The 24439-nt window shown below is 42.8% G+C and overlaps 3 protein-coding genes across 4 annotated transcripts; 1 reads left to right on the plus strand and 2 right to left on the minus strand.

Annotated features, from left to right (window-relative positions):
* Positions 1-1316: 1316 nt before the first annotated feature.
* On the minus strand, positions 1317-5469 carry LOC311130798 (arginine-hydroxylase NDUFAF5, mitochondrial-like). Its single transcript, XM_084163595.1, has 11 exons — positions 5020-5469; positions 4878-4918; positions 4676-4739; positions 4165-4212; positions 3837-3940; positions 3669-3708; positions 3290-3487; positions 3065-3125; positions 2794-2877; positions 1925-2007; positions 1317-1821 (listed from the first exon to the last, which is right to left on the minus strand). Exons 1-11 carry the CDS (start codon positions 5347-5349, stop codon positions 1735-1737), a joined length of 1140 nt encoding a protein of 379 aa, XP_084019721.1. The 5' UTR covers positions 5350-5469; the 3' UTR covers positions 1317-1734.
* A 311-nt stretch (positions 5470-5780) lies between these two features.
* LOC311130256 (ESF1 homolog) lies at positions 5781-19722 on the plus strand. Its single transcript, XM_084162961.1, has 14 exons — positions 5781-5857; positions 8868-9319; positions 10778-11124; positions 11247-11360; positions 11475-11584; positions 11751-11903; positions 13863-13977; positions 17012-17180; positions 17408-17575; positions 17800-17927; positions 18009-18099; positions 18224-18312; positions 18480-18632; positions 18982-19722. The coding sequence occupies exons 1-14, from the start codon at positions 5805-5807 to the stop codon at positions 19321-19323; spliced, it is 2484 nt and encodes an 827-aa protein (XP_084019087.1). The 5' UTR covers positions 5781-5804; the 3' UTR covers positions 19324-19722.
* Positions 19723-20345: 623 nt separating this feature from the next.
* LOC311130257 (BTB/POZ domain-containing protein 3-like) lies at positions 20346-23793 on the minus strand. 2 transcript variants are annotated; one of them, XM_084162963.1, is made up of 5 exons: positions 23656-23793; positions 22840-23092; positions 22538-22628; positions 22076-22194; positions 20346-21715 (listed from the first exon to the last, which is right to left on the minus strand). In XM_084162963.1, the coding sequence occupies exons 2-5, from the start codon at positions 22986-22988 to the stop codon at positions 20683-20685; spliced, it is 1392 nt and encodes a 463-aa protein (XP_084019089.1). In that variant the 5' UTR covers positions 22989-23092; positions 23656-23793; the 3' UTR covers positions 20346-20682. The 2 variants fall into 2 exon arrangements, with proteins under 2 accessions (XP_084019089.1, XP_084019088.1); XM_084162962.1 differs by having other exon boundaries at positions 22840-23116.
* Between the last annotated feature and the right edge of the window lie 646 nt (positions 23794-24439).

Below are 24439 nucleotides of genomic sequence, written 5' to 3' on the forward strand. Positions count from 1 at the left end.
TTTGTGTGGTTGAACCATGTTTGCATGGATCAGAAATGTGTTTGACGTAGACTTCATCTTGAACAGTGAGAATGTCTACCTTCTTTCCATCTGTTTCTCTGCTCCATGTTACCTTACTCCCCACAGGGTGATTACAGCTCAGGGTAGCTGCATTCCTCTCAGGAAAGACGAAAAAGTTTAGATAAATGAACATCTCTGCTCAGTAAATTGTCTGTGTAACATCTGACTGACAATCAGGGTTGGGGAGTAACTGATTACATCAGTTACATATAATCTGATTACAAAAAACGTGTTACCACCAACAATATTGTAATCGGATTAGATACTTTTGAAAAACTAGATGATTACTTCTTGGATTACTTTGAAATTCACAAAGGATGTTGGCAAAGAAATATATATTGACACCTTTCTGTTTTCTCAATGACATTAAATTCAGCATTGAAAAAAGGTGCAAGTTTGTTTGTTTCACCTGAGCGACTCTGACCACAAGTTAGATACCACTATGATGACACACTAATGCCTCAACAATCTAAAAAAGATAGGGTTAATAATGATTGGCACCCCTTCTCAGTACTCCAGCACCCTTCCATTGCGAGGATAACGACACTGAGCCTTTTTCTAAAATGTTTCATGAGATTGGAGAAGATGTTGGGAGGGATCTTAAACCATTCATGCATAAAGAATCTTTCCAGATCCTTGATATCCTTTGTCTGTGCTTATGGACTGCCCTCTTCAATTCAAACCACAGGTTTTCCATTGGGTTCAGAGACTGAGATGGCCATTGCAAAATGTTGATTTGTGATAAATTAACAATTTCTTTGTGTAGTTTGATGTGTGCTTGGGGTTATTGTCTTGCTGGAAGATCCACTTGCGGCCAAGTGTCAGCCTCCTGGCATAGGCAACCAGGTTTTTGGCTAAAATGTCCTGGTACTTGGTAAAGTTCATGATGCTGTTGACCTTAAACAAGGGCCACAGGACCAGTGGAAGCAAAATAGCCCCATAACAATAAAGATGCACCACCATATTTTACTGTAGGTATGACATACCTTTCAACACCAAACCCACCACTAAAGAGCTCTATTTTCATGCCATCTGACCATAGAACTGGGTGCAATCCAAATGCCAATGCCGTTTATCAAACTCCAGGCGGTGCTATGGTCAGATGACAAGAAAATAGAGCTCTTTGGCCACACACACCAGTGGTGGGTTTGGCGTTTGAGTACAAATATATTTCTATTTCCACTTCTGACATACAACATTACCTTCAGATATACACACTGTATAAACAGTACACATACAGTCCATCAGACATAAAGTGGAGACTATATATCACTGCATTTATTTTAAGAACATGAAGCATGGTACGACAGGAACACAAGACACTAAATGATAAATGTAATGTAGAAATGTATGCATTTGCCATTCATTGGTGAGAAACTATAATTATCTGTCATAAAGCATGTATATCAGTCACTGTTTCAACAGTTTTGTAGCCTTTCTCAATCACTGTCTGGTTTCCACTGAACCTGTGTTGATAGTATCAGTAGAAAAAAGTGATACACTATAAATAAACGGTGACATCTGACTGATTTCAGTCATTGAGTGGACATCTCTTGGGAACCAGTCACCTATCTACGTTAATAGTTCTCCAATACTTTCATTGGGGAACTTACCCCCATACTTTCATTGGATTGCTGTTTAATTTTCTTTATGCAATGGCTGCAGATGTTTCTTCTACGACTTGTCTTTAGTTGATGGCTGGCCGATCTTCGAGAGGTCCCCAAAAGACACGTTTGCAGAGCCTCTTTTAGCTGGTTTCGCCTGCCAAGAACAAAACCGCATTAAATATTGCATCTTCACCATTGACATTTACATTATATTTCTGAAAATGTAATTTGCAAACATCCGAGTGAAAATCACACACCTGTGAGTCATGAGGCTTCCAACCAATCATGTAGAGGATCTCAAACGTTGCAGGAACAGACCCATCCTCACTCCCATACATCTCTGAGGGAAATCAATCAAATAGAGTATCAGCATCTAAAGCAGTGGTCAGGCTGGTTAACTGGAACTGGAGAGCTGCTGGTTGTGCATGCTTTTGTTCCATTCCTGCACTAACACCCGATTCAACTGCTCATCAACATTTGTTTAATCAGTGTTTGTGCTGGGCTGGAACAAAACCCTGCACACCCAGTAGCTCTCCATGACCAGAGTTGGTGATCACTTCTCTAAAGCAACAGCTTGATATTAGAGTTACTTTTGCTTACTTTAAATAACGGTTGAGACATTCAGTCTGAGTCTACACTTCTGACCTCAAACCAGATGATACTGTACGGTGACAAAGGAAAATACCACTCAATATAGAACTTTCAAAATACAGAAAGTTTCACACTATGATGCGTTTTGCTGTTGCACTTTCTGTATTTTGAAAGCTCTATCTTGAAAACTTGATTTCTGACATGCAAAAGATTTTGGGACTATATCAACAGTGGACTAATGAAACATTTCAAAATATAGTTTTTGAGTGGTATTTTCCTTTACTGAACTTTCACATGTTTAGCTCAAATTAAACACTAAAATGAGACAGATGGGATGTTGTTGGTGTAGGAGAGGGTTGGAAAAGTGGAGATAAGAGTTTAGCAAAATAAGGGGAAATAATGTTTTAAGATTTGAAGACATTTAAGAATAAATATATATATATATTATTTTTTTTAAATATAAGGATAATAATAATAGTATAAGGATATTAGATGGTTTCATTTCAAGTATGTCTTTTTCCACTATGTAGCTCACCTTGGTAGATTGCAGCTGCAGCTAAAATGGTATCTCTGTGCAACATGGACTTCCTGTTCCAAGCGCAGTTGCTCTCCCCCATACCTGGAGGGTCAAGGCAAAGGGGATAACTCAGTATTCAGGCATTAAATATTATTTAACTGCCTGTCCTATGAGACAATTACCTATGAGAAGTTGAATAGAAACAATTAAACTATAAAAACTCAAGAGTATGAACAAAAAGCACAGATCTACAATAGTAGAACTGTGGTATACAGTAGGCTTACTGTACCTTGCAGGTCACTCATGACCTCAAGTATCCCAGGATAGTGCACTTGAATTTCATCAATGTCCTACAGAAAAAATGTAATATAATCGCTTGCCTCAAACACAAATATTGCGGCATCATTATAATTTCTAGCTAATCGCTAGAATCACAGCTAGGACCACAGAATTAAATAGAACACTCATATTAGCCTATATTGTATCTCTATGGCTAGGACACCCAAGGCCTCACCACTGTCAGCATACTGAAGCCTGCCTGGCCCAGCAGGTTGCCCAGGTCTGTGACGGCCGTGTAGGGGGACACGTGGGGGGAGAACCCCCCTTCCCGCTCGAGCTCAGCCAGCTGCAGGGAGCAGCGCAGCTCGTACAGGGTCTCCCCGCCCACCATGGCCCCGATGAACACCCCATCTGGCTTCAGAACCTGGTTGATCTTTGGGAAGGGAGAGGGATTAGAATGACAGCACAGCGATACACACTGAGGAACCAGGATTGTTGTAGTCCTGCATCCTGTGTAATTATGATGTTATAAGAATGTAACGTATTTGGAAAAAACAGACGGCAAAAGGCAATAAAGTACTGATGTAAAAAAATCATATGAGGCTGTCAGTTACCTGTCTCAAGGCTCCAGGGAGATCATTGATCCAGTGTAGGCTAAATGGGAGAAACATACAGTACTAGATAATTGCGAGTTGCAAGTAAGCCATATAAAACCCAGGGGAATATGACTTGGAGGGCTCAAATCCAATGTTATGTCAGAAACATCTACAAGGCCAAATCACCTCAAGCTGCTGACCACCAGATCAAATGTGTTTTCTTTAAAGGGCAGAAACTCTTCATCGGCCATGACACAGTTGGTAGGGATCTCACTTTCTCTTGTGTTTCTCTGAGAAGCGAGACAAGCGTTAGATCGTCCAGAAAAAAAAACAGAAGTCCCTCCATAACATGCCTCTGATTTTACAGACCACTCCATCAATCTATTGATCTATAATTAGTGGTCTCTGCTCATAAACACAATCATTCCACTTAGGCTATGGGTGTTCTAACAGAATGACATATTATAATTCCTATTAGTAATTTAATAGGATCTAAGGAGAAGATTTAACTCACCAAAGACTTTTCTGAGATGTCAGTTAAGAAGAGCTGCTCAACTACTTCCTGAAAATAAATGCACAATTCAATATTCAGAAAGCCATACATATTGTGAGTTAACGTTTTCCCTACCTTAAAGGGGCAATCTGCAGTTGCTACATCCATTTTTTGACTTATAAATTAATGATATGTACCCATTGATTCTTGACGAATATAACTAATAAATGCCTCATAAGCTTAGTTAAACTGTTGTACCCCATCAGAATCCAAAATATGTATAAGCTTATTTTACTCCAATGTTTGTCAACAAAGTAAATGTAAACACACACTATATAGCCTCAAAACATGGTTAAAACTATAATTTTGATATCATGGATATATTGCATCCATAGCTCTGTCTATGAATTTGAGAGTGGTTACATTTCTCCAGAGTGGCCTCATCCCTCAACTTTTTACCAAAACTGGGGCGGGGATTGGTTTATTGTTTCAAATGCTGCCTGCCTGTTTAAGAACAACCATTGACAGCTACCTTGTGCAAATGCTCAGCAATGTGACTTTTCCCACAGCCAATTTCCAATGCTAAAGGAAATGTCCTGTGAAAATAAGTCCAAAATGTCAGCACAATACACACCCTCACATGCACAAATATAAACTTTCATTTCAACAACAGTGCCATGAATGTGACAATTTTCATATACTATGTCTATGCATCACAACTTCTGTTGCCTTACCTTGTAATGTCATAGACCCTGTCTGCAACTCTGCTTCCAACCTACAAATGAATATGAACAGTACCAGAACACATACATTTTCTTGGATAAAAGAGAGCTAGGACAAGACAAAATCTCTCATACAAATACAGCTACAGGATACCTCATCTCTAAGATAGTCATATTTGTCACTGTCTTGTAGTGATGCAGCCCAATTCTTCTGTCTCCTCTTCATAGTCCTGTCAAATACATTCATTGTACCTCCAGCCCTGCCTGATAATTGCCTCTGAAATTCGGTCCAATGAGAACACCGAATTTTGGAAGAAGACAACTCTTTCACTGGTGTAAACCTTGAAAGAGCTGTCATGACATTTCTTTGTGAATGAGCTGAATCATGTTGTTGAGGGACCAGAAATCTAACGCTGCCTATTTTCAAGACTCTCCGGCAGACACAACTACCATTGATAAAACGACTACCTATTGCATTGTTCATTTTTTACAAATTGTTTACCGACTCACGCGCCAATTACAGTAATAAGTAGCAAACCATTGCACAACAAATTAATTTTTGGAGCGTGTTCTTCCAGTCGTCCACATTGAATGACCTCGACACAGTGGACAAATAGACAATTATGGAACAGTTTTTTCCTCGTTTGATAGAAGATATGGAACTGGATTTCAGTCTGTTCGCTAGTTTTACCGCCTCTTCTGTTGTAAAGACTAATGCATATGGTGCTGATTTAATTTTAAAGCTCAAATAATACATTTATATTGGTAAATGTATGTATTGAATTTGAATACATTATGTATTGAATATGGACTGAATTGTGGTTTTGTACTGCCTGGCTTGCCTCATGTATTGAACATGGACTGAACTGTGGTTTTGTACTGCCTGGCTTGCCGTATGCGAAAAGGGGTGGGACAAGAAAAAGGTCACGAAAGTGGTGCATGTTGGGAGAACACGTGGATACCTGTACAATTTCACTGGAGCAGTTGTTTTGGTAAGTCCCTATTCACCAAAATACTTTTGCATTCCTCTTTATCTGTGCCAAATATTTATCAGTTTACACTTTGAATTGTGTTCTTTATGCTAACTGCAGCTCTTAGAATGGCCCTCCTCAAGTGTTGTTTACAGGTCTGTCTCGTGTGTCTGATTTATGTGTCAAGTGTGTTAGCTTGCTTGCTAATCCATGCAATAAAAAAACTCACTTGTTAGAATAGTATGTACCCAGGGTATTGCACTGTGGTGCAGTGTACCTACTAGGATTAATAGAGACTAGGAATTAGTTTATGTCATTCTGAGTTTACCTAGCTAGCTAACTACTTAGCTCGGGTGCCCATAGAGAATGATAGAGGCCTCTGGTGGCCAAAAGCTCATTTTTACCATGGGAAGCGCCATTGAGGGCTTCCACCATTTTAATGTAGTCAACTGGGTGGGACTTCCAACTTCATTGGCTGATCCCTCCAGATGATCCGGTTCGAGTAATGTCCAACCGGGTCAACAGAAGGGATCAGCCAATTGTGAAGAAGAAAATTGACTACTTGAAAGGAGATGGCCTCAATGGCGCTGCCAATGCTGTCACAGATGCTATAATGTAGGGCGTTCACTTGCTGCTGTACAATGTAGAGAAAAACGGGGCAATTCAAGAGGGTGCTACGAAATTATTGTCAAAACGTGGTTTTCTTTGCCCCATGTCATTATAAATTACATAGAATGAATCATTAGATTGTTCTCTACAATATTATAACCTTAATATACTTGACAGTGTTGATTAAATAAGAACGTTCATTTGCTGTGACCGTTGCTGGTTTAGACTGCGTCGCTCTTGGTTGTATCTCTTCCATATTTGGTGTTGTGAGGTGGTACTATTTGGAGGTGTTTCCGCTGGTTGGACAAATCAAAATAAACTTGATACCTTTGTCATTTTCTACTCCAGATCGTTGGCTTTCATTGCCTATAACCATGGTCAATCTATGTTGAGGGGCCGTTTCTATGGCGATTTAAAAGGAACGACTCAAAAATACACAATGAAAACAGGAATAGATTGTCTTTGCGGAGGGTGGATATTGAAATTCAGTCTTTTAGCTTTGTAAATAAATATATATTTAGTCCCTATTTAGTTTTGTATTCAGCGGATTTAATTTATAAAAAGCCCATGTTTTCACTCACGAACCTGCAGCCAATAGCTAGCTCGTCAGTTGATGTTCGAAGATAGCGCCGTTTTGCCTGGTGCAGCACCACAGAGTTCTATTGAGCATTGACCACTTTTTGATCATGCCTGTGATGACATTCCATTCACTCTAAACATGCTCAATTCAGAATAAATCATCAGTAACTTTTGAACCATATATGGTAGAGACACAGGGTTTGGACTGTTTTTCTGACAGACTGTTCTATTGAATGGACTTTGATTGAATTAATCTTTCTATTGAATGGACTTTGATTGAATTAATCATTTTATGGGTGAACACGCTATATAATGGCACAGATACAAAGATGGGTCCTCTATCTGTCTCTATGGGGGTGTCAAACTAATTCTATGGAGGGCCTATCATTGTTAAAGTTGTAAATATGTATTTATTATTTTTATTGTTTCCTTCTCTTCTCTTTTTGCAATGCACTGTTGGAGCTCGGAGCTTAAGAATTTCACTGTACCCTGCAATTACATCTGCGACCCTGTGCATGTGACTAATAAACTCATGTAATCTAGGGTCTGAGGGTTTTTGCTAATGTTCTTTACTAATCAATTACCTTAATTCATCAATCAAGTACAAGGGAGGTGCAAAAACCTGCAGATGCTCAGCCCTCTGTGGCTTGAGTTTAACAGTGACCTAGGGGCAATTCCATGGTAACGGAATTGGTATTAATTTTTCACTTCAAAATGTATACCAAACAAAAACTATTGATTTAAAAGTTTAACAAACCATCAAACTCTATTCACAATGACTACTTTTAATAAATTCCACTGAACATATTACAAAAACACATTTACAAGAACAACTGTGCAGATACAAAGTTTGGTAACAGAATAAAACAGAGGGAGATTTTACTGTAATTCTGTTACCGAACTTTTCATCTGCTTAATTTTTCCAGTAAAAGTTTATTTTTTACTGTGTAAATTGTTCAAAGTAGTCATTGTGCATAGTTGTATACACCAAAAACGATTGCATAGTTGTATGCACAAAAAACATGTTTTTTTTTGTCATACACTTTAAAGTGAAAAATAGGAGCATAATTCCGTTATCGTGGAATTACCCCTAACTAGTTACTTTAACATCTTTCTTGGTGGCTATCAATAGACTGGAGAAAATCTACCATCTCTTACTGTAGTTAGAGTAGCTAGCTAGAGATGTTAAACTTTTGCTCTTCATAAGTAATTTTTAAAAACATTTGTCATTTTAGCAGACGCTCTTATCCAGAGCGACTTACAGTTAGTGAGTGCATACATGATTTTGTTTTGAGTATTTTTTATTTATTTATTTATACCCCCCCTTGGGAATCGAACCCACAACCCTGGCGTTGCAAACACCATGCTCTACCAACTGAGCTACATCCCTGCCGGCCATTCCCTCCCCTACCCTGGGCCAATTTTGCGCCGCCCCATGGGTCTCCCAGTCGCCTGGATACGAACCAGGATCTCTAGTGGCACAGCTAGCACTGCGATGCAGTGCCTTAGACCACTGCACCACTCGGGAGACCTAAATAGCAGTAGGCTGCATTACTAGCTTCTGATCTGTAGTATTGAATACTTCTATTCAGTTCAGTTTGGACACCAATAGATCTGCATAATCAGAATTGAGTACTGAGCACAATAATTGCTCTAATAAGCTTACATGTGAGGTAGGCTGTTCTTGGTTGTTACGACAAGTATGATAGTATTAGTAAGTAAGAGAGTAGTGTGTATGTAGAAAGGATAATAACTAATCTTGTTTTCTTTCTTTATCTTGTGCAACGTTACCTTCCATGTTACCAATTCACTTCCATTGACAAACTGTCTGACCTCTTTACAGGTACTCCTCCGACGACTTAGCCATCATGGCTTCCAAAAAGAGCCAAAGCGGCGATGACCGCTTCCAAAAAGTGAAAAAGGACCCACGCTTCTGGGAAATGCCAGAGAAAGAGCACAAAATCAAGATTGACAAGCGCTTCCAGTCCATGTTCCACGACGATCGCTTCAAGCTCAAGTACACGGTCGACAAACGCGGCCGACCTGTCAACCACACAACCTCCGAGGACCTGAAACGTTTCTACAATCTCTCTGACTCTGAGGAGGAAAAGGAGGATGGAAAGGACAAAGAGGAGAAGAAGAAAAAGAAGAAGACAAAAGCAAAGTTGGACTCTGGGGAGGGAGAGGAGAAGGTAGTGGATGAGCCTAAAAAGCCTCTGAAGAAAGAGCCACAGTCCATAAAGAGTGGACCTAAAGGAGACCAGCCTATCAGAGGAGTCAGACTGTGTGAGGAGGGTAAGGAGAAGAGGGGACCTAACATGCATTACACCTCAGGGCCGCTGCTAAAGCAAATGCGTTAAAAGCAAATGTTTCAAGTTTTATTGTCACGTGCACAAGTACAGTGAAATGCATTTATAGAAAGCTCTTTCCCAACAATGCAGTAATCAGTATCAGTAGTCCTATAAAGTAAAGTAGAACAAAAACACACGAGAAATAGAAATTAGAAGAATACGAGAAAGTAAGTAAGCTGTATACAGGGTCAGTGCCAATACCATATTTACAATGTGCAGGGGTAGATATAGACCCCTTTCTGTGTTTACAAACATTGCCGCATGAGGGCAATGCGTGCAAGTTGGTGGCAGAACAAGGCGAGTTCTTATAGAACGCCAGCCAAAAAAAAGCCTCTATTTACATGTTGCTTATGAGTGCATTTCACACTACTTTAGGATTATAATGGGATTTTAAGGCTCGTATGAACGTCCTGCTTAATATAATGTTTGTGTCATCATCGCAAATCAGCTGCATTACACTTAAAAAACACTTCAACTTCAACCAGTAAAATGTATCCTTGGCTAGCTGTTGCTACAGCCTATATCAATGAGCGTTAGCATTCTAGTTAACAACTGCGGCAACCAAAATAGTTATTTTGCAAAGATCACAACCAAAATATAATCTTAGTGACTGTTCAAGCAAGAATCAAAACATAATTGTAAGCGTATGAGAACCCAAAAAAGTGATTTTGTTTAGAAGTAATACAAATTGAAGTCTAAGCTATGTTGAATGGGCGCAGATAGTGATGGCTTTCTAACTGCCGCCAAGAGTCGCGTGCATCTCTGCGTGATGCCAGTGTGTCATGTACTGGAAAAGGGTCTATGTATAGGTATAAGGTGACTATGCATCAGGATATATGATGAACAGAGTAGCAGCAGCGTATATATGATGATTGTATGTGAGTGTGTGTGCATGTAGAGTGTAGAGTCAGTATGAATGTGTGTACGTGTTATGTGTGAGCAAATGAAGTGTGTGTGTTGGAGTGTGAGTGTGTAAAGTCCTTTGAGTGTGCATGGTCAGTACAGAAAATGCATTAAACATTGGGCGATGAGTTGGATTGAAGACATGCATAAAGATATAGCCCTAGAGATGATGATGGTTTTCCTTTGACCCGCTTGCTCAGTCCTAGCAAAGCTGCTGCTGCGGCCAAGTGGAGACTTTATACAGTGCATTCGGAAAGTATTCAGACCCCTTCCCCTTTTCCACATTTTGTTACGTTACAGCCTTATTCTAAAATGGATTAAATAAATAAAAATCCTCATCAAATTCCCCATAATGACAAAGCGAAAACAGGTTTTTAGAAATTGTTGCAAAAAAAATAATAATCCAGAAACACCTTATTTTTACATACAGTATATGCTCATACAATCCATGCATTGTATTGAAGTTTGTTGCTGCAATCAATACATGCTGTTTTTACAGGAGAGGAAGATGACAAGGTGCCTCACGTTGAGGGGGATGAGGACTATGTGGACCTGGCGGCCAGCATTTCAGACGGCAGTGAGGATGAGGAAGATGATGACGAGGATGAAGATGAGGAAGCAGATGTGGAGAGTGACGTGGAGAGCGGCTCAGAGGACGAGTCCAGTTCAGAGTCAGACGAGGACAGTGACGGCAGCGGGCCAGATCTGGCCAGGGGGAAAGGCAATGTGGAGACCAGCTCGGACGAGGACAGCGATGATGACGTGGAGGCCGTCTTGAAACGCGAGGAGGAGGAGATCCAGCACGACTGGGGCGAGCTGTGCAAGGATGCGCCGCGGAGCGAGGAGGTGAGGAGGTCTAAGGCTGTGTCTCAATTGTCCAGAGGGACTTCCTCTACTCATTTCCTTTCGTCATCTAAAATGACATAAGAAATTGCATGTTCCAATGTTGTCGTTTTTTACTACAACAGGTAACCCAAAGGCTGGCCGTGTGTAACATGGATTGGGACCGGATGAAAGCCAAGGACCTGCTGGCTCTGTTTAACTCCTTCAAGCCTAAAGGAGGGGTTGTGCTCTCTGTGAAGGTAAGGCTCCATTAATTTGCCTTCTGGCTGTCACTCAATTACGATGGATGTGACACTGCTTCACCAGACCAAGTCACAAATGTTATGTATGTTTAACACTGTGTGTTTGTTTAGATCTACCCCTCAGAGTTTGGGAAGGAGCGGATTCAGCAGGAACAGACCCAGGGTCCCCTGGAGCTGATGGCCCTGCCGGAGGATCCGGACAAAGACACAGAGGAGGAGAAGTATGATCTAGCTACCCCATTCACACATCCCTATCATCTCTGTATTATTCTACCAAAAATTAACCGGAGATGAAATGTAGTGGTCCTAACAGATCAAAGATAGGCAGTGAAATAGTTTCTATGAAAAGTTAATTGTTATTCATTTATGTGTGTGTGTGTATTGCAGGATTTACAGAGAGAAGATGCGGGACTACCAGTTCAAGCGGCTAAAGTACTACTATGCGGTGGTGGAGTGCGACTCGCTCGACACAGCCGCTAAAATCTACCAGGAGTGTGACGGCTTTGAGTACGAGAGCAGCTGCTCCATCCTGGACCTCCGGTGAGGGAATAGACAGACACTCATTTATACGAAAGTGTACACTGGAGGAAAATGTGTTCAATTAAAGTCTAATAGAATGTACTCTATAACTTGATAACGTAAAGCATGGTAATGAAGCTGTCCTCAAAAGAGAGGTGGTGGTACACTATATTATCAATACATAGAATAACATAATTGCTTACATAGTGATGAATCTCATCCTTGCCTAATACACTGCTCAAAAAAATAAAGGGAACACTTAAAGAACACAATGTAACTCCAAGTCAATCACACTTCTGTGAAATCAAACTGTCCACTTAGGAAGCAACACTGATTGACAATACATTTCACATGCTGTTGTGCAAATGGAATAGACAACAGGTGGAAATTATAGGCAATTAGCAAGACACCCCCAATAAAGGACTGGTTTTGCAGGTGGTGACCACAGACCACTTCTCAGTTCCTATGCTTCCTGGCTGATGTTTTGGTCACTTTTGAATGCTGGCGGTGCTTTCACTCTAGTGGTAGCATGAGACGGAGTCTACAACCCACACAAGTGGCTCAGGTAGTGCAGCTCATCCAGGATGGCACATCAATGCGAGCTGTGGCAAGAAGGTTTGCTGTGTCTGTCAGCGTAGTGTCCAGAGCATGGAGGCGCTACCAGGAGACAGGCCAGTACATTAGGAGATGTGGAGTAGGCCGTAGGAGGGCAACAACCCAGCAGCAGGACTGCTACCTCCACCTTTGTGCAAGGAGGAGCAGGAGGAGCACTGCCAGAGCCCTGCAAAATGACCTCCAGCAGGCCACAAATGTGCATGTGTCTGCTCAAACGGTCAGAAACAGACTCCATGAGGGTGGTATGAGGGCCCGACGTCCACAGGTGGGGGTTGTGCTTACAGCCCAACACCGTGCAGGACGTTTGGCATTTGCCAGGGAACACCAAGATTGGCAAATTCGCCACTGGCGCCCTGTGCTCTTCACAGATGAAAGCAGGTTCACACTGAGCACATGTGACAGACGTGACAGAGTCTGGAGACGCAGTGGAGAACGTTCTGCTGCCTGCAACATCCTCCAGCATGACCGGTTTGGCGGTGGGTCAGTCATGGTGTGGGGTGGCATTTCTTTGGGGGGCCGCACAGCCCTCCATGTGCTCGCCAGAGGTAGCCTGACTGCCATTAGGTACCGAGATGAGATCCTCAGACCCCTTGTGAGACCATATGCTGGTGCGGTTGGCCCTGGGTTCCTCCTAATGCAAGACAATGCTAGACCTCATGTGGCTGGAGTGTGTCAGCAGTTCCTGCAAGAGGAAGGCATTGATGCTATGGACTGGCCCGCCCGTTCCCCAGACCTGAATCCAATTGAGCACATCTGGGACATCATGTCTCGCTCCATCCACCAACGCCACGTTGCACCACAGACTGTCCAGGAGTTGGCGGATGCTTTAGTCCAGGTCTGGGAGGAGATCCCTCAGGAGACCATCCACCACCTCATCAGGAGCATGCCCAGGCGTTGTATGGAGGTCATACAGGCACGTGGAGGCCACACACAATACTGAGCCTCATTTTGACTTGTTTTAAGGACATTACATCAAAGTTGGATCAGCCTGTAGTGTGGTTTTCCACTTTAATTTTGAGGGTGACTCCAAATCCAGACCTCCATGGGTTGATAAATTTGATTTCCATTGATAATTTTTGTGTGATTTTGTTGTCAGCACATTCAACTATGTAAAGAAAAAAGTATTTAATACGATTATTTCATTCATTCAGATCTAGGATGTGTTATTTTAGTGTTCCCTTTATTTTTTTGAGCAGTGTATATTACCAGTATATCATCGTATATCGAGGTATTGCACTTGCACATGCTAACTACTTATTAGCATGACACCATTATCTGTGCTGCTGGTTCCTTCTAAACATTAGGATGGCGCTATACTCCCATGCTAACTGTTGTGGTGGTCCCTCGTCCCTTCCGTGGGAACAGGTTTGTCCCTGATGATGTGACGTTTGACGAGGAGCCAAAAGACTTGGCCACAGACGTGGACCTCTCTGCCTACACTCCCAAGCTCTTCACCTCCACAGCAGCAGCCACATCAAAGGTTAGGCACACTCTAATAAACTCTTATGGTCGTAGCATTAACTCTTCCATGGTCGGTCCCAGGCTTACCACCTGTGTACACTGAACAAAACTATAAACACAACATGCAACAATTTCAAAGATTTTACAGAGTTACAGATCATATAAGAAAATCAGTCAATTGAAATAAATAAATTAGGCCCTAATCTATGGATTTCACATGACTGGGAATACAGATATGCATCTGTTGGTCACAGATACCTTTTTTTTTTTTTAAGTGGGGACGTGGATCAGAAAACCAGTCAGTATCTGGTGTGACCCTCATTTGCCTCATGCAGCGTGACATATCTCCTTTGCATATAGTTAATCAGGCTGTTGATTGTGGCCTGTGGAATGTTGTCCCACTCCTCTTCAATGGCTGTGTGAAGTTGCTGGATATTGGCGGGAACTGGAACACACTGTCGTACACGTCGATCCAGAGCATCCCAAACATGCTCAGTAGGTGACATCTCTGGTGAGTATGCAGGCCATGGATGAACTGGGAGATTTTCAGCTTCCAGGAATTGTGTACAGATCCTTGCGACATGGGGCCGTGCATTATCATGCTGAAACATGAGGTGATGGCGGCGGATGAATGGCACGACAACGGGCCTCAGGATCTCGTCACGATATCTCTGTGTATTCTAATTGCCATTGATCAAATGCAATTGTGTTCATTGTCCGTAGTTTATGCCTGCCCATACCATAGCCCCACTGCCACCATGGGGCACTCTGTTCACATCAGTAAACCGCTCGCCCACAAGACGCCATATACGCTGTCTGCCATTTGCCCGGTACAGTTGAAACCGGGATTCATCCGTGAACACACTTCTCCAGTGTGCCAGTGTCCAACGATGGTGAGAATTTGCCCACTGAAGTCAGTTACGACGCCGAACTGCAGTCAGGTCAAGACCCTGGTGTGGATGACAAGCACGCAGATGAGCTTCCCTGAGACGGTTTCTGACAGTTTGTGCAGAAATTATTCGGTTGTGCAAACCCACAGTTTCATCAGCTGTCTGGGTGGCTGTTCTCAGATGATCCTGCAGGTGAAGAAGCCGGATGTGAAGGTCCTGGGCTGGCGTGGTTAGACATGGTCTGCGGTTGTGAGGCCGGTTGGACGTACTGCCAAATTCTCAAAAACGACGTTGTAGGCGGCTTATGGTAGAGAAATAAAGATTAATTTATCTGGCAACAGCTCTGGTGGACATTCCTGCAGTCAGCATGCCAATTGCACGCTCCCTCAACTTGAGACAAACCTTGTCTGACAAAATTGCACATTTTTAGAGTGGCCTTTTATTGTCCCCAGCACAAGGTGCACCTGTGTAATGATCATGCTGTTTATTCAGCTTCATACAGTGAGGGAAAAAAGTATTTGATCCCCTGCTGATTTTGTACGTTTGCCCACTGACAAAGAAATTATCAGTCTATAATTTTAATGCTAGGTGTATTTGAACAGTGAGAGACAGAATAACAACAACAAAATCCAGAAAAACGCATGTCAAAAATGTTATAAATTGATTTGCATTTTAATGAGGGAAATAAGTATTTGACTCCTCTGCAAAACATCACTTAGTACTTGGTGGCAAAACCTTTGTTGGCAATCACAGAGGTCAGATGTTTCTTGTAGATTTGACGGTACATGGCCCCCGGTCCATCGTCACTTTGATGCGGTGAAGTTGTCCTGTCCCCTTAGCAGAAAAACACCCCCAAAGCATAATGTTTCCACCTCCATGTTTGACAGTGGGGATGGTGTTCTTGGGGTCATAGGCAGCATTCCTCCTCCTCCAAACACGGCGAATTGAGTTGATGCCAAAGAGCTAAATTTTGGTCTCATCTGATCACAAAACGTTCACCCAGTTCTCCTCTGAATCATTCAGATGTTCATTGGCAAACTTCAGACGGGCCTGTATATGTGCTTTCTTGAGCAGGGGGACCTTGCGGGCGCTGCAGGATTTCAGTCCTTCACGGCGTAGTGTGTTACCAATTGTTTTCTTGGTGACTATGGTCCCAGCTGCCTTGAGATTATTGACAAGATCCTCCCGTGTAGTTCTGGGCTGGTTCCTCACCGTTCTCATGATCTTTGCAACTCCACGAGGTGAGATCTTGCATGGAGCCCCAGGCCGAGGGAGATTGACAGTTCTTTTGTGTTTCTTCCATTTGCAAATAATCGCACCAACTGTTGTCACCTTCTCACCAAGCTGCTTGCCGATGGTCTTGTAGCCCATTCCAGCCTTGTGTAGGTCTACAATCTTGTCCCTGACATCCTTGGAGAGCTCTTTGGTCTTGGCCATGGTGGAGAGTTTGGAATCTGATTGACTGATTGCTTCTGTGGACAGGTGTCTTTTATACAGGTAACAAGCTGAGATTAGGAGCACTCCCTTTAAGAGTGTGCTCCTAATCTCAGCTCGTTACCTGTATAAAAGACACCTGGGAGCCAGAAATCTTTCTGATTGATAGGGGGTCAAATACTTATTTCCCTCAATAAAATGCAAATCAATTTATAACATTTTTGACATGCGTTTTTCTGGATTTTTTTGTTGTTATTCTGTCTCTCACTGTTAAAATAAACCTACCATTAAAATTATAGACTAATCATTTCTTTGTCAGTGGGCAAACGTACAAAATCAGCAGGGGATCAAATACTTTTTTCCCTCACTGTATGTCACACCTGTCAGGTTGCTGGGTTATCTTGGCAAAGTAGAAATGCTCGCTAACAGGGATGTAAACAAACTTGTGCCTAAAATGTTAGGGAAATAAGCTTTTTGTGCGTAAGGAACATTTCTGTCATCTTTTATTTCAGCTCATGAAACATGGGACCAACACATGTTGCGTTTATATTTTTGTTCAGAATAAATAAGTATGAATTGTTCAGATTGAAATGAGTAGATTTTTATATTTTTTGCTGAATTTTTGCATCTCGTATATTTTTATTTTCCCCTAGTCCTATCATCTTCTTTAGTTATATTTCAGTTTGTGTTTGTTTACATTTCTGACTTATTGTGTGTTTTTCACCCAAGGTGGAGTTGACCTGGGACGAGACGGACCACGAGCGTGTCACTGCCATGAACAGGAAGTTCAACAAGGACGAGCTGCTGCAGATGGATTTCAACGCCTACCTGGCCTCCTCCAGCGACGATGATGATGAGGATGGAGTGGAGATGGAGAAGGAAGAGGATCTTCCAGAGGGTAAGAAGAACAACACTTGAAGTGATTTGATTTTGATTTGTTTTATAAAATGCCTTTCAAACCTGTATACTTGAAGGACAAAACCTTTAAGGTTATTATTCATTGTGCTGGTAGATTATTGCCACCGGGGACAAATCACTATTACTGGAGAGATGTTATTTCACTTATTTTAATGTGTATTGCATATGTTTGTTGCATTGACTTTTATTTCCCCTTTGGTCACCTAGTTAAACAGCCAGAAGAGGCCAGCAAGGAGGTGGAGAAGAAGGCCAGGAAAGGGAAGCAGAGCAGTGACAAGCAGATAGAGAAATACAGAGAGATGCTGAAGAGCATCCAGGAGAAAGACAAGAAGAAGGACGACAAGGGCATGGAGATGGAGATCACATGGGTGCCAGGTAGGGCCCCAAAAATATTTTTCCCTGTGTCAGACAGACTTTTCATTGTCAATAGTGCGACTTTTGCCCACATGTTAGACAGAGCGACTTTTCCCCATATGTCAGAACTACTTTTTCCTTATGTCAGACAGTGTGACTTTGACTCTTGTCAGGACAAATTGCATTTAGTTGGAACAACCAACCACTAAGCAGCCTCATAATTACTCACATATTCATCACCTCAGGACTGAAGGAGACAACTGAACAGTTGGTGAAGAAGAAGCTAGAAGGAAAGGACAAGCTGACACCCTGGGAAGAGTTCATTGAGAAGAAGAAGGACAAGAAAAAGCAGAAGAAGACCAAAGGAAAGCAGGTGAGATCACTAGATTAAAGATTGTTGTTAAATGTCTCTCACACACTGTATTGGAGAGTGACAGACTTTTATTTCCTTCAGGAATCAGATGATTCGGACCTCAGTGACGATGAGCTTCCTCCAGACGTTGACTTTGATGACCCGTTCTTTGCTGAAGAGCTTGGTTCTATGGGTGAGTCGCGTCGTGAATCATACTCAATCAGTTGCCACATTTACTCGAGTGCACCGGTAAAATGTATCACAATATGCTTTTATGCATGATTTGGCCATGACTTGTTTTTTTCCTAATCTGCCAGATCTGAAAAAGAAAGCAAAGAGCAAGAAAAACAGAAAGGTGGAGGAGGAGAGGACACCTGAAGAGGAGGAGGAGTTGGAAAAACAAAAGGTAGGTGTCAGTGACATGTGGAGTTGAAGCACTCGTATACACTAATGCAATGGACTTAATACTGTTACTGGTATTCTGAATGCTACACATTACATTTTGTGAACAGATGTCTTGACAAGGTTCATGAGTAAGCGAAAAACCCATTTTATTTCTCCATAAAACCACAGGCTGAGATGGCCCTGCTAATGGACGACCAGGACGACGACAAGCACAAACACTTCAACTACGACAAGATCGTAGAGGAGCAGAACCTGAGCAAAAAGAAGAGGAAGAAGCTTCTGAAGAAGGACAACACGAGCCTGGAGGAGGACGACTTCCAGGTCGGAGCAGCCTTTTGGTTTCTTTTCATGGCAAAGAAATAGCTTGTACTCAACAGGCGGTATTTTTACTTGTGTTTTCGACCATAGTTTCCCATTGACATCAATGAATGATTACGTAAAAGTCTCAAATCAGAAGCTTCATGAATACTCTTATTGATAGGGGAATTTAGGTTAAATTACCTGGAATAAGGTGGAATTGGTACACATACAACTTTGCCAAAGTTCATTCACTTTAATTAAGGACCATTTTTCTGTGGCCTTACGATGCACAATTTGTTTTACTGTCAAGGCTTTTTTGTAGACCAATGAAATCTCAACATCCCCCTCATCCCTTCTCTCTGACTTACAGGTGGACGTGAAGGACCCTCGTTTCCAGGCCATGTTCACCTCCCACCTCTACAACCTGGACCCGTCCGACCCGGGCTACAAGAAGACCAAGGCCACCCAGAGCATCCAGGTCGAGAAGCAGCGCCGTAGGGAGGAGCGCCAGCGCGACCAGGACGAGGCGCTCAAGAGCTCACAGGCCCCGCCCACACAGGAAGTGGGAGAAAATAAACAGGAAACAGATGCCAGTGGCCAGGCGGTGGCTGAACCCACCAAGAAAATGGACCCCGGACTGTCCATGCTCATCAAGTCTATTAAGAACAAAACAGAGCAGTTTCAAGCAAGAAAGAAACAGAAGACCATGTAGGCCTTTCTAACTGGACTATTGAGGACTGCGTTTCTGGGTGAAAAGCTATGGACTGTTCTTAACCAGCAGCTATGTGCAGCAGCCTTACGCTACACTATCTCTTTGTGATGAAGATACTGTTGGTGTGTGTGAGGCCTGAGACAAAAGCCTTGCCCACTTTTATGAACTATCACTCTACAAAAGAGGCCTGATCAGGAACACGAAGTTGAACATAGAATATGCTAATTGCATTGAGACGCTTGTATAAACCATGTTCTGGAGGACTGCCAACAGTAAATGGTGGTTTGATGGGGCTCTAAATTATACAAACCTGCTCTATAGGCCCAGTCTGAGCCCTTTAAAATACTTCTTTATATAAAAAAATGACTACACAATTTTACAGAACTGGTTAATTTTATTTTCTAATTTATATGCAACAGTACACATTCATAGGTCCATTGACACTGTCAAACTCACAGCACGATTCTCATTGGAATCTCGTTCTTCAACACTTCATACTGATTTTCAGAGAAAACAAGGGGGGAAAAAATCACCCTAAATTAAAGTGTATACAAGTAAGCAAGATACAAAAAGGCTGTCCCGTTTGAAAAGAGGACCAATAGTAGTGCAAGAAAAAGTTAACTATACATACTTGGGCCTACACTGAGACGGCAACATACTCAAGTATCTTAAACCTCAGCACAGGTTTACATTGCCATTTGATGTCTATTCTCAGTTTATTAATCTCACAGAAAACCCAAGGAGATACTTAGATTGAGAGGTAACAATATTAGCAACACAAAATGAGTTAACAATACAAAATCTTAGAAATTGCACCATCAAATGTTTAAACTATTAATCAAGTTACGAAGTACAAAAATATTTGATTATACCCTAAGTCTCCTCTACATCAATGTCGAGTTTCTTGCACAGGTTGAAATATCTTGTATTCAAGTTGTAGTGTTTTACTTGAAAAATAATAGGAATGTGTGACATAAAAACAAAAAAGCTACCTACAACATACTAATAATCTTGTTAAATGAGAACTGTGCTTCATAAACAGTAAAACAAATGAGTGAACATAGTGTTAAATGTGTTAGGACCAACCCTGAACAAATGCCTATCCTTCATTTAAAAGAAGAAAATATTTGGTCACTGCAACCCAGTTTTAAGTCAAAATACAGTCCTACGCTAGGTCCGACACTCATAAGGCAATTGAATATTGAACTAAATAACCACCATTGGATATGTTTTTTTCTCTTCCAAACCAGGTACACTTTTAAACCCATAGTTAAGAGCTGATGCTTTCTCAACATCCGGAGTGGTGCATTTACTGTGGCAGTAAAGAGGAAGGGATACGATTCTCTCACGTTCGACACCTCAAGCGTAAAAGATGAGCTCAGGGATTTGCCCCCCCTGCACACCCGTCCCGTTGGTGCTGTCCGAGGAGCACTGGAACTGGAAGGTGACCTTGCCACACTGCACCTCAGTCATGCCCTCCTGGCCAAAGTAGCTGAGCTCGTTGCCGTCCAGCACTACGCTGGCCGTGTAGAATGTGTCGGGCTCGATCTGCACAGGGTATTCAAACCACACTGGGAATGTGCTGCTGGAGCCGTCCGAAAAGTATTTGATGAGGCTCTGGCCCAGCGGCACGCCCTGCCTCTTGAGTTCAATCTTGGCGCTGTACTCGGCTGAGCCGCAGCTGGAGCCGTACAGGCCGAAGCCGGCGATGAACACTCGCTTGTCCACGGCGAACTGGATGCTGTCGCAGCGGCCCCGGTAGCGCCACTGGTTGCTCCGGTAGGCGCACGACTGGAAGCGGTGGCAACGCTGCGGCGCCAGGCCCTTGCGTGGCTTGCTGGCAAAAAGCAGCTCAGGCTTCTTGGCTGCCGTGTACCACAGGAAGATGTCATTGGTCTCGTTGAGCGTCAGCATGCCCGACTGTGCCGCACCATTGGCGAAGTCATCCAGTGTCATGGTGGGGATGCGGATCAGGTAGATGGCCTTGCCCAGCGTCAGCCGTTTGTTCTCAATGGTGGGCGTCAGGTCCTGGCGCTGGCATTCGGCCTCGGCCCAGCTCAATGCCGCCTCGAACACCACCATCTCCTTGGCGTTGAGCGTCTCGCGGCGCAGGATACTCTCCAGGGTCACTGAGTCGATGTCTGTGAAGCCCTCTGAGCGGAGCGCCAGCTCGGCTTGGGCATCGATCACCTCCCAGCAGCGCTGCATCAGGTCGGGCTCCTCAAACAGGCAGCTCTGGGAGAGCAGCACACAAGCGTTCTTGGCGCTCAGGCTTGTCTCCAGGAAGTTGACGCAGGCCCGCGCCAGGTGGGGCACGATGTACTTCTTGGCAGCGTAGAGCGTGGCCAGGACCGTATCGGCGCACAGGTCGATCTCGTCGCAGTAGATGTACCTGCCAGACCAGAGCGGGGAGTGTCAGATGAGGGCTCGACACGCTCACTTCAACTTCTCATTTATGATTGGAAGGCTAACTTTATCATTTCATATGCCATTGCATTGCTGAATATTCAAACACATTCTAACCTGAATACGTCCAAGTAAAACTTTTCATCTGGAAAAACACTTGGAGGGTCCCATCATTCAATCGGAGAGGCATTCTTCCTTTGTAGCTTACTTGCAAATACCATACCACCATTATGACCTATGGCGAATTAGCCTACATTTCAAATGACTAAGGTAGTCCTCATTCTGAAATGTACAATGAACACTGGGACTGCATCTAATGAGATGTCAGGAGGCGCCGGCCACTTACTTCAGCATGGCTAGAAACGAGGGAGGCTCCACATCAGGGATACGGATCTCTTCATTGTCCTCTGCCAGTTCACCGTAAAACATGGCATGGAACACAGAACTCCCCACAGCCAGCACATACTGGGGGACAACATGGAAGATAGGGAGTCACATGAGAAAATGAAGAGCAGCAAAGAAGAGGAGCAAGTTATGGTGGGAGGATGGATGATGGACAGAAGGTGGAGAGAATGACAGGTTAGAGAGAATAAACATTTACACATTGTGTAATATAAATGTAGATATTTGCAAAAGGATTTAGCATAAAGAGGCTGGTGTGGAGAAATGTCAGCCAATTGCATTTTATTTTACATTTTGGTCATTTAGCAGATGCAACAGATAAATCTGTCTGTACAGCTGTTGTGTTTTGTTGTCTTGCTCAGTGAAGTCCTCACATACGTTGGACAGGTTTAAAGGGGATTGTTACCTTGTGCCCAGGTACTCGCTGAGTCCCTCCTGGGGGACCAACGACAAAGTGAACATCTGCCATCAACTCATTGTTGAACATGACGGAATTCCTGTGAAAGCATGAGTCATATGATTAGTAAACAGTGTTGATGGCATCACATTCAGACTTCAGTATCTGCATGTAAGAGCTGGTAGACCCAAGAAATTGGTTCTCTTTGGCCATTTTAAATATTTGAAAATTCACATCGTCTCCCCTCAAAAGGCAGCAGAATCCCAGTTTAACTACTGCTTACTAGGGTCACCTATACTAGGGTCACCTACCTCTCTCGGATGGTAGGATAGAGCCCTTGCCAATTGCAGCTGTGAATGGTGTTGTTGTTATTCAGGTTCTGCTGCTGGTATTGCTGCACAGCTGTGTTGGTTGAGGATGCTGGGGCCAGCTTCTTGGTGGGAAAGAGCTCTGCAGCCATCTTCTCCCCACTATTTCTTGTTAGGGTAATCTCATGACAGGCTTGAGGTTGCGATTGTTGGGGCAATCTTTTAAATTGCCTTCATTTGACGATCGTGGCTGACGCTGGAAAGGCCAAAAAAAAGCTACCTAAATAAAGGACAAGGTGGTCTAATGAGGCAAGTTGCTATTGTCGACCATGTTTGTAAGTCCACACACCTAACTAGCCAACCCAGAGTCCTCCCGGCATAAATACAGTAGTTAGGTACATTAGTCAACTAACTAATGAACACACCTTACTAAGTTAGCTAGCAAATTACAAAGGAACAACGAAACTAAGTTGTGGTAGCTAAATGACTAACGTTAGCTAGCTAGCCACTGCAACAATAAAGTTCTAACGTTAGCTAGCGTAACATAGTTCGCTAGCTACGCGAGGTAGTCAAACAATGCATGCAAAAATACACACGATAAACATCTAGATAGCTAGATTCTAGAGAATGTACGTTGTTTAAATCCTCGCTTAATTGTAGACGTATTAGCTAGATAGCTACCTGTAGCCACTTTGCTAATGCTAGCTAACTGTGCTAGACTGCGGTCAAGACTGGCCAGGCCAGATGTGATACAGGAAGTGGCTAATGAATGCTTGTTTGTTGAATTTGGCAAACCGGGAAAGGTAGCTATCCTCTTACCTGTCGCATTTGACGTCTAGGTAGTAGCTATCACCAATCGTAAAGTGGGCGCCCGACGCTTGTATGAAACGTTTCCACATCCAAGGAGCTAGCTTGCTACACAACTCGAGTGTACACAATACACACCTGCCAGGCACTATTGTTTAGGTGTCATACAAGTTCATACCACTACGGGTGAAGGAGGGCTGTACTCCTGTTTTTCTTTGTAGAATGCTGAACAGGAATCCTTCCAAAACTCTTGTTAATTTTTGTGACATTTATAAAGAAGCACAACATTCAAGTAGATTGTCACTGAAATATATTTGTGTAGGTATTGAAGTTATTTCAAAATAAATGTAACACAGTGTATGTGAGTGTTTCTACTGCCTTTGCCCAGTGTTGTAGTACTCCGTCTCGAGACCACATATTGAGTGTCTCGGTGTCGGAAACGTTTGTACTCGGACAGTGAGGACTCGTAATTTCTTCCCGAGACCAGCGGAGTAAAAAACTCATAAAAACCAGCTTCCATTCAGTCAGCGCATAAAACCGCTTCGACAGGCCAAATATATACACTCCTTTCTTGAAATATGAATATCTTAAGAGCCTTTATATCTATTACAGACATGTTTGTAATAGATATACCTATAGGCCTTCAATGTGTGACATGTTCGAGATTCTGAAAGGACAGCAACCGTAATACCAGCGCATTCATGTAGGAGAGTGCACTTTTTGTAAAACACAAAGGGCCAGTAGTGTAGGGTATGCAGAGGTATAAACCGTATACCCACTTTTTTTTCAGTGGGCA

This window comes from Coregonus lavaretus (assembly GCF_964263955.1).
Source record: "Coregonus lavaretus genome assembly, chromosome: 6".
Taxonomy (NCBI): Eukaryota; Metazoa; Chordata; class Actinopteri; order Salmoniformes; family Salmonidae; genus Coregonus; species Coregonus lavaretus.